Source organism: Charadrius vociferus, unplaced genomic scaffold (assembly GCF_000708025.1).
Source record: "Charadrius vociferus isolate BGI_N301 unplaced genomic scaffold, ASM70802v2 scaffold14, whole genome shotgun sequence".
Taxonomy (NCBI): domain Eukaryota; kingdom Metazoa; phylum Chordata; class Aves; order Charadriiformes; family Charadriidae; genus Charadrius; species Charadrius vociferus.
Window position 1 is genome coordinate 9,968,413 of NW_009648876.1, and position 10,494 is coordinate 9,978,906.

The window sequence follows — 10,494 nt, forward strand, 5'->3', positions numbered from 1 at the left end:
TTTCTTTCCAGGTATTGATCTGAACTGCTTTTGCTCCTTTGAAGAGACTGGATATGATCAGACTTAAGGAGGAAAGAGGAGTCACAGCCACAAGCCCTGACAGGATAGTATACTGGATGTACCGTGCTGTGAGTGGTGTCTGCACTGCGGAGGTACGGACAAGGGCCTGAACAAAAGTTAGCAAAGTAGCCCTTAGGCTCGTGGACCCATTTCCAGCCAAGGTCCTGTCGGAAGTCGATGTACAGAGGACGCACACAGCAGTTCTCCTCCAGGTTCCTGAAATACAGTATAGAAACACAGTGAATCTAAAGAGGGACCTTATATGTGATTGTGTGATGCAGCTTCCTAAGCAGAAGGACGAGTACCAGCAGTGCCCAGTGGGAGATGGTGTTTGCCTGCACCAAGCGTAGAGGAGCAGCACAGGTGAGCAGTGGTGGGCAGCTCAGCGGCCTGGCATTGCCTGTGCCTGCCGGCAGGCAGCTTAACCACTAGCCCAGGGAGGCAGCACCTCTCTTGCCCACAGCAGCACCCAGCTGGTCTCTGGCACCTGGAGCTAGAGCTACAGAGGCAACCAGGGGGCTGCCGCTGGTCCCTGCCCAGGCTGTGCTCCAGGAAGCCACTCGCAAGTCTCCCTCTAGCCAGTGGCTCAGCCAGAAGCACACAGTGACTCTGCTGAGCTGGCCAGCACCCCCTTCTTGGACACCATGAGGAGCAGCTGGCGGAGTTGTACTCCTCATGTGACCCCAATGGAACCATGGTGACCCACAACCCCCTTGGAGGGCTCTGCCTTTCCTGATGGCATGGAGTCTCGCCAGGCTTGCCCACCTCAGGCACGGGACCTGGTCACTTCAGGCAGGATTCTCACCGGAAACAGTAGTTGGTATCCAGGGCCCGTTTCTTTCTCTGGCCTCCCAATGCTGGGCTCTCCAGCCGATGTGGGGGTAACATCATCAAGATGAGGTGGGGATTATGCAAGTCTTTCTGCTTCTTCAGGCGGCCCAAGTCCCCACGGCCATAATCATCCTCACTGTCAATGCCTTCAGAGAAAAACAGGATCCACAAAGACGACATAAGTGTGGAAGTGGAGGATGCAAAAAGACTTTTCAGTGCATTTAACACTCTCATGCCTGCCCTTGAACCAGGGTGAAAGTTTTTCAGGCACCACATCCACTTGCTCTCAGACTTCTTCCCTCGCAGGGACCCCTTTACTCCTGGTGAATCTGACTGCTGCAGGCCTGAAATAGAGGCTTACCAGGCCACCTGTTTTACCATTTGCAAACTGATGGTGGGGCCATTAATCCATCCCACTCACTCCTGGCTTCAGTCCCAGGACAGGCAGGAAGATGAATGGTTTAAAGAAGATGTCAGATCATTGGCACTCCGCAGAACAGCCTCAGAAATGGAGCCTGTGGGGGCCAGTGGCTGCAGCCCAGGGCTGCCAGCCAGGAGGTTCCTAGTTCTTAGGCCAGCCAAGCCACTGACTCTCTGGGCCACCTCACACAGGATGCCTGACTTCCTTGTGTTTCAGTCACCCTAACTGGAAAGCAGAGCCTCCGTGGAAATCTGAGAAGGCATCAAGCTGAACTTCCCAGAGAGACATTGAAATACAAAATTATTCCTTTCTGCAGACACTTGTGCAAACCCACCCAGCCCGCACTTACTTTCTTCCATTTCTAACCTACGTGCAAAGCGGATATACCCATATAGTCAACATGCAAACCCAGAACTGTATGCTTTAAGACAAATGTTACGCAACATAATATGCTCAAATATGCAAAGCAAGACCTCGTTTTTCCTTTAGATTCTCCAGGCTTTCCCTTCCCCAACAGCCTCCCTTAACCCAGCTCATTATCACCTTTGAACTTGATCTCCAAGACCTCATGCAAATTCTCCAAGATGTCCCCGTTGGGCTGAAAAGTATGGCAAGGACAGTGTATGCTAATTTCCAGGCCAAGGTTGGACTCTGCAAAGAAGATGACTCTGTGAGAAACAGTCTTCCTTAGCTGGGCAGCCCAGGCGCAGGGCAGTTTCAGTGAGGACAGGTACTGTGGTAACTGCTGGACTGTGGGTCAGTCTCAAAGTCAGGGATGCTATCAGAGCTGGGGAACAGAAGCTGCCTTGGAAAGGAGAATGGGAAGCAAAATCTTGAGGCTTCACCTGTGCCAAAAGCCTTGCTCTTGCTAAAGGGAGCTTCCTGGGCAGCTGAGACGAGTGCCCCTGGTTACATTTTTTAGGCTATTCAGCATCTAAAAGCATTTGTGAACTTCAAGGAGCTCCACTGGAAAACAAGTATTATGAAGAGCTGGCTTGCGGTGTCTGTGTTAAATCAGTTTTGCCATCCTCAGTACCTGTCTACTATCTGGCTTCTGGTTAGTGTCTGAAGGAGAGATCTGAAAATGAGGGAGTTGGATATGGACAAGTAATTTTGCTGGAAGCATTTTTCTCAGCAGCTGCAACCTCCTGTTTTGTTGAACTGCTAGCGGTCTAAGTCACACAGACTTTCCAGAGGCGAGTCTATTTTCATAATAACTTCCTGGACCAGTCATGCTGTGTGGGCCTGACTAAGGGAGCGTAAGACTCTTATGAAAGCTCCTTTTTTATGTTGTGTCATGAATTAAAACATCTGGCTCCCCAGGGCATTGACAAGGTGCCTAGCACCTTTTTTCCTAAGCTCTGTATATTCTGTGATGTCTTGTCAGCTAGTGTGCCTGCCCAGAGCTCACTGCAGTTCCAGCCCTGAACTCCAGCCATCAGGACACAACTTAGATTGCTTGAAAAAGGAGGAGCCTACAAGCTCACAGCTTACCCTTCCAGCGAGCGGCTGCTTGCCAGTACCTGCATTCCAGTTTTCAGTGGCACCTAGCTTCTATCTGTGAGGCCAATCCAGCTGTGAGTCACGGTGCCTATACTCCAGCTGTGAATGGGGTCAGTGTTCTTGCTGGGAACTGCCCCATAACTATCTGTTGGGCTGCCCAGTGGCGGCAGAGGTATGTTCTCTGCACTGCTAAAGCCTCCATCTGTCTAGGTGTGTCAGCCTCTGGTATTTCCTCACCTTTATACCTGCCAAGCTGTAAACAGCTAAAGAAACCATGATTCGTTCTGTTTTTCTCCCTGCTCTAGTCCACATGAAAATTAAACCAGAGCAATCCTCATTTTCTGTGTATTACAGATTATAGTTAGACAAGCAGAGGGGTCCCCCCTGGGCTTAGACTTGAAGAACCAAAAGAAGTTCCAGCATCTCTCAGTGAAAACAATTTCCTCCTCCAGAGGATGAATCCTCATTCTGAGTCAGCCCCCAGAGCTGCACAGCGGAGACTCCAGGACAGAGCTAGGAATCTAGCAAACATCACACACTAAGGTCGCTCCCTGGGGGAATACTTGTTCTAAGACTGAAAGAAGCTGTCCTCTGTGTGAGCCAAGTTCATGCCAAAAGGGGAGCAGAGAGAAACTCCGCTCAACATCGATCCCCATTTCTATTGATGCCTGGACACCTGGTCCAGCTAAGACCCCTACCCCTGGGCAGAAGCCACTCACGCACAGTCTCGGTGACATCAAAGGACAGCCACTCAGGGGAGCCTCGTGTCTGCACATTCCTGCCACTGAGGTAGCGCTGCTTTGCTATGTGCTCATCCGGCCGAAGGATCTGCGTCAGAAGGAGTGGTAGAGAGAATCAGCCAGTGCTGTGCATAAGGAAAGCATAGCCTTGGGTTCTTTTTCTTCCACAGCTTGCCAAAAACTAATTCAGAAGGTTGGTCCCGGCAAGTGAGACACCAGGAATACCCTGGACAGGTGAGGACATGTTTCACAACCAACCTAACTCCAGAGATCTACACAACGCTTATTTCTGAGTTCTAAGCAGCCCCCCGTCTCAATTCATCCTTGTTGCGGGGCATATAGCCAGGGGCAGAAGCACACAGCAATTGATCTAATGGGTGGTTTTGTTTCTGTATAAACCTGTGGAACGTGCGTCTGGATTTCAGAGTAGAACCAGCAGTGGGCAACAGAGCATCTTGCCACAGGTGCCTTGCCCAGCAAGTCTATTCAGTCCTACACTGTGGGGTTTTCATGTGTCCTACGCTCTTCAACTTCTATGAAAACACAGCAGGGGTGATCAGGTGTGGAGACCTCTCCCCCAGCTCTGACATCTCTTCCTGCTTCCAGACAAACAGCTGAAGTCTGTGCAAGGTGTTCCTTCCTGCAGGACCCCAAGTTCACTCCACAGAGCACTGAACCTATGGAGAAGCTCTGAGATTGCCTTCTTGTCAGTTGTGTCAAGTGGTGGAGAATGGCTCTGACCTTTGAAGCTGCATTCCAGGAAGTCCTCAAGAGCTACCAGCCACAGGGCAATTTTAGCTGCACTCTTACTGCAAAGCGGACAGACACCAGCCTGTGGGAATGTGCTGCCTGGATGCTAAACTACAATTAGCTGGGTGGTCTGGCCTATTCTGAGACCACTTCCAAACCTGAACCAGACCTTATTCTGCCAGGGGAGTCCATGGGTTCAAACCGAACTCCAGATAAGTACCTGAATTAACGGTGTTGTGAATTGTGCCTCTGAGGAGCTGCTGCTGAAGGGAACATTGAAAGCAAGCATTATTTTTTCAGTACATCAGGGACAAGACAGAGAGCTCCACCCATTGGATTAGCACCAACTGTATTGCGACAGTCAAAGGAACAAAACTGCCAGGGACCTAGGCATGCAGAGGTAACAGAAGGGTCAGGGCTGCTCCACTGGTGAGGGGTTCCCCTTCCAACCCCCTTCTCAGGGCAGCAAAGAGCTGCAGCAGGCACCATGCCAGGGTGCCCAGAGGAACCAACCAATGTGAGCAGGGAAAGGACAGCACCACACTGTAAAAGGAGAAAGAAAGGTGACTGTATCACTGCATATGCTAGAAGAAGCCTGGGGTACAACAAAGCATTTCTCTCTCTCTTCTATGGCCCTGCACATATCAGCTGAGGCAACCATTAAGGAGCTAAGCTATTCTGGGCTCAGACACAGGGGAAGGCAAGAGTACTCACCTGGAAGAGCTCAATGCGCTGCTCGCTGCGTTTGGAGCTCGGGTTGGGCACACGCAACACCCGAAACTCAGCCCGGAACAAGTTGGTGCTATTCTTCTCTGCCGAAGACACATTAAAGCGGAACACATTGGAGGTGACACCTTTTGGACAAATGCCCAACTCATCTAGGAGAAAAAAAGATGGAAAGATTGAGAACCACAAGCCAGAGGGGTGGGATCTCAAATAAATATTGTTTGAGAAAGAGCTTTCCAGCAGAGGCCCGTCATTCAAACATCTTGCCACCTGTAAAGCATGGCTATCTAGCTAAAGATAACACAGGTTGAATTCACTCAAATTTGGTCTAGGTGGCAACATTTTGCAAAAATCTTCCCACTACTGCCACCATTATTTCAATGCTACAAGCCAGAGAATCAGTAGAGATCAACCACAGTATTTTTAATACTGTCTCTTTTAACTCTGCTCATCAAATGTTGCTAATGCTCATGAATCTGCTGCATCCAAAATGACAACCCCAGCCAAGGCAATGGGGCAACCTCATTTGCAGCTAGTGGGGCCCATTCCCAGTAGCGATGATGGTATAACTCTTCTCATGCTGGAGACGTGAAGCCACGCAGGAAGTGATCCCACTGCCGCTGAATTTCTTTCACAAAAAAATCTCTTTTACAAACCTTGACATTGTCTCCCAGACTGAAAGCCAGCTAGGTGTCCGCAAAGCGTGAGGTGTGTGGATGACTTTTTGGAGCAGTGACTATTCAGTGTGTACTGAAAGAACTGGGGTTTAAGATCAATTCTCACACACGACCTGGCAAAGGAATTAATGAATAGTACTAGATACAAAGTTCTTCAAGGACAGAGTAATAGTGCCTGTGGAGATCAGACACGTGGGCAGGAAATAACATGGCAATTCTCTGCCTCGTTGTGTGCCTGCTGCACAGAAAAATCCATTTCACAGATGCCCCAAAAGAGAGTAGGTAAAAGCTATGAGGTCCAAACTGGAGTCCTCAAGAGAAAGCAAGCCTCTCTTCATTAGGACCATTATCGGTCCCATGGAAAAGTCTTAGTCGTCGCTGTTGTTCCTCTCTTATTGACCTCTGTTAGCCTTCATGGCTGTAGCATCATTTAGGCTTCCTGCAGACAAGACACAGCAGCTCCTGCTCTCTGCCCATACTCAGGTTTGTTTGCAGCTCTACAGAGCCTCTCATATGACCTCTGACTGTTGTCCAGTGCAACACCCTGCTGTCATGTCAGCTGATATTTAAGTTGTTTTTAAACAAAAAAAAAAAAGAAACAAAAAAAAAAGAAACAAAAAAAAAAGAAACAAAAAAAAAAGAAACAGAAAGAAAAGCTATCACCTGTTCCCATCCACAGTTCCAGCCTGTGACAAATAGGCTACAACCTAGTTGAAGCAACCTTCAAGTTAGATTCCTGGAGATCCCCCTCTTTACACCACCACCACTATCTCCCCAGGGAAACAGCTGCTGAAGATGGGCTAGTGCGAAACAGTGGCTGAGCGCAGAGGTTCACCTCCCATGCCAAATTCTGATTTGGGCAACAACTTTCAGAGTCGTCTCCATGAAGATGAAGGTCTTCCTCTTGTGCTACACTCAGATTCAGCAAGCAGGAGCCTGCCAGTTTACAAGGATGTGTTCTTAGGGTACTAAAGTTATACTCAATAAGCTAATGATCAGATGGTCACATTGGGCTTTAACTGGAGGGTTTTTTTGTCATTTGTACTACTGAATGAAACAGCTTTCCCATACAGCAAAGGCTCTGGCTGCTGATCTCCAGAGGTCCCTTCCAACCCTGACCATTCTGTGTAATCCCAGGAGACCAGACCCCATTGCGGCCATGAGCTGGTATGCTCAGCCCAACAACCCTGCAGTGCAAAGAGTACACCGAGCCACATGATGACACCCACTGTGGGGACTCCACCACTGTGACCAGTTCTAGGCTTTATGCCACGGAAGAGCACTGCAGAAAACCCAAGCTCTGATCTCATTAAATGCCCAAAGGCATCTTCCCGGCTGAAGTCTAACAGTGATAACTGTTCTGTGTCCTGGACCTTGGCAGATACTGTGTTTTAATACCCCCTTAAGCTGTTTTGCACTCCTAGCCCTATTAATAGTGCAGTTAACAGCCTGCCCTTCCATTTCAGACCTGACTGCCTGACCACGAGGGGTGTCCCAGTAATAATCAGAAATACCTTCCTAGATCAGACCAGTGGTCAGTCTCACCCAGTATATATTTCCAACAGTAGTGCTTTATCTGACAATCCATTTAGAGACTGCAGATCCGTCACCTACAACACAGTGCAGATGACAGACAAAATAATTTATTGTATATTGTCTCCTTAAGATTTTTGGCTAAGTTAGGCAGTAATGGTGGTAAGAGATTACTGCATCTACGGTATTTTACATGCTGTCCCCTCATTGCCTTCTACCTCCTTACTTCACCAGCAAGGTGCTGGTGTCTTGGGAGACCTTCCTAGTGGAAATAGTAATAGCTATCATCCCTTCTCTACGAAGTTTCATGTTCCCTTTGTACCCTGGGAACAAGTCCTCTGTGATGGGGAGATGGAGCTGTGTTCTGTGTTTCACTCTGAACCCTGTGAGGTTGGAGCCTACTTCTCAGAGGAGGGGTGTCCAGGATACAGGTCTCACGCCCAGGAAGCTGACTGCTTTGGGGCAAAGGACTTTCTGCAGGAGGTCACAGGCAAAGGAGGTGAGGTGGTTTTGCTGGGAATTTGATCCAGTCCCAGCTTGGGTGTGTTAATCACACTGGAATCCGGACATGTCCACCTACTAGCACAGATCAAAGCCTGGAGGCAATATTCCTGCAAGATCTTCCAGTCCACAACACTCAGTGGCTGTAACCAAGCTTGGAGACAGGGAACCTGTGACACCCTGTGCACCCATGCCAGGCTACATCTGACACGACATGATGTATTTTCATGATCAGACCCTGCTATTACTGCAGAGCCCAGACAGCCCAGAGCTGTTGACTGCACAAATGATAAGACCAGTAGCCTATTAGCATGGACAATGTGATACAGGGAGCGGGTTCTTTTAGGAGCTTCCCTCTTCCTAGCACTGCTTTCAGCAAGGTGCAGGTTCTCCACATGCTGCTGATCCTACACAGCTGCTCTTTCTGGCAAGCCCCAGGAAGGCTGATGGCTGTGCGGTTATAATTTGATGTGAAGGAAGGGCAGGCCATCTGTGAGCAGGTATTTTCTCACTCCATATTATACCATTGGTAAGTCAAGGTTTTTGTATGCCAAAGCTGCAAAACTTTGGAGAGAAAAAAATAATCTATCCTTCTGGAACTCTGCAGGTGGCAGGTTTCGAGGGAAGAGATGCTTGGCCCCAGCGACCCATGGCTTTCATTGCTTTGTCGCTCAAGCTGGCTTGCAAAATGGCATCTATTTTTCCTCAGGAAGGTAAGCAAAGCCATTTGCAGGACCATTGCAGATATTCTCTGAGCTTGAATCTAACCAAGTCTGAATCCCCATGGGTTCTAGGAGATCCCTAAAGTGAATGGCTGGTCAAGAGCGAGTTATTCTCTGAAAGAAAGTCCCTTATAATTCAAGCAATGAGCCCGAGAAGCACAGCAGAAAGACCATTCTGTGAGTCACCAAACAGCTCAGAGTAGGGATGGGGAACCTGGTCCTGAATATCCTTCCTTCCTAGAAGGATGGGGCTCTCCGCTGCTATTTTTGCTCCTCAGTTCTCCTCACTTTTAAGTCTTAAGTCTTTCAGAAGGATGAGTTCTCTGAGCCAATGAGCTGCTTGACCGATAGTTTGGAGTTAGAACAGTTTGTGTGCACATGAATGTGCGTGTGCACACATCTCAGACTTGTCTGTATCGTCCTCGTGGTTCCCTCAATGGAGCAGTCCTCCCCTTCCACCCCAGAGGAGACTGGCTTTGGCTCAGAGCATGTTCTGAGATCACCACCTGGCACAGTGACAGAGTCATGGGAAAGTTGAACATCAGCCACTTCTGAAGACACAGGGCCAAATTCAGCCACAGTATAAGCGGTGAAATTCCCCAGGTTTCAAAAGGAGTGTGTCTCTTGACACCAGGGCCTGTCTGGAGCTAGTCTCTCCCCATGTGACCCAATTCCAAAGTTCCCTCTTTCTCTGGGTGGTGGCATCCATGCTGCCCAGTCCCAGGAATTAAATCTCAGCACTGCTTGGGTCTCTTGAACCAGCTGCTCAGCACCTTGACCCGGTGTCCTACGAGGACATGGAACAGGTTCATTCATTTCCATAGGAATTTTCCCCAACACACAGTTCCTCCTCACTGCTCCTTCTCATGCACCACATGTCTTCATTCCTCTTTCCCCTCTACTTTATCCAAATCCTCTCCTCTGACTTCATTTCCCACTGCTGTGCTTTCCCAGTTCCCTTCCCCAAAACACACTGGTTCATAGTGTGGCTGTACTGTTTTGCACAGACACTTGGTTTCCCCATATATTTTTAGACTTTCACAAACGACACTTCAGTAGGTCAAAATGTTGAAATACGGGTAAGCTGCTATACCCTGTGCACTTTCTGTTCCTCGAGTCTTGGTGTCTTCTGAGCTAAGTGCTAATCATATAACCATATGGAGTGCAGTCTGCTAGAGATTAAGTGAAATTTGTTGCATTACCACATTGTAGCTCTTATTCCAGCTCATCATATGTCAAGATTAGCATAAACCTGGCAGAGTAACTGCATTCTGAGGCTGCCTGCACCAAGTCACAGCTCCTCCCCAGAACTGCTAGTGTTCAAATTGTGTCCCCAAGACTGCACTACATCACAGGAGGACACCCTGGATGGTGGCATGCCCACCAACATCTTCCAATCCTAAGGAATCCAAAGCACAGACTGAAAGGATTGCTTCTGCCTACATGTGCTCAGCATCTGCAATGTGCTTGGGGTTCACGTCTGCTCAGTCTCTGTCTTTGCATCTGTGTCTGCTCAGCTTCTGCACCTGAATCTGTTTAGTATCTGCATCTGGGCCTGCTCATCATCTGCTCCACACCTGCTCAACATCTGTCATGTTTCCTCAATGCCTATGTTCCCCTGGGGGTCCCCTTCGCATCCCTGTCTGCTTTGCACCTGCTCAGCATCCCTGTAATCTTCTACTCGCTCTCTGAACCCTCACGCTATCTGAGTAACACCCTCGACAGTGTCCTCCAGGCAGCAGCCTCTTCAGAAAGTGCCTCTCCACCTTCTCTACAGCCGGTGCGGGTGCTGCACAGACCAAACAGGTTGCCTGTATCTCTGCGGCAGCTTCAGCAGGGAGGAGTCCGTCTACCTGCCCGTCACCCAAACGCTAGCCCTGCGCCTTCTCCTCGCCCGCTGCGCAGCATTCACCCCGACACGCAAGCTGCCTCCTCTCCTGCTGCCTTCCCACCTCGCGTCTCTCGCCTCCCCTCCCCGCCTTCCCCCAGATGTCCAGGCACTACACACGGGCTTGGCTCGCTGCTCCCGG

At 49.3% G+C, this 10,494-nt stretch overlaps 1 protein-coding gene across 1 annotated transcript in view; it reads right to left on the reverse strand.

Moving 5' to 3' along the window:
• TGFB3 (transforming growth factor, beta 3) overlaps window positions 1–10,494 on the reverse strand; it is a 14,139-nt gene that overhangs the window by 2,833 nt on the left and 812 nt on the right. The window contains exons 2-6 of the mRNA XM_009886976.1: window positions 5,020–5,183; window positions 3,514–3,643; window positions 1,856–1,963; window positions 866–1,037; window positions 123–276 (exon numbers count right to left, since the gene is read on the reverse strand). Of these exons, the coding sequence (XP_009885278.1) occupies window positions 123–276; window positions 866–1,037; window positions 1,856–1,963; window positions 3,514–3,643; window positions 5,020–5,183 (728 nt within the window). The remainder of the gene's footprint in view (window positions 1–122; window positions 277–865; window positions 1,038–1,855; window positions 1,964–3,513; window positions 3,644–5,019; window positions 5,184–10,494) is intronic.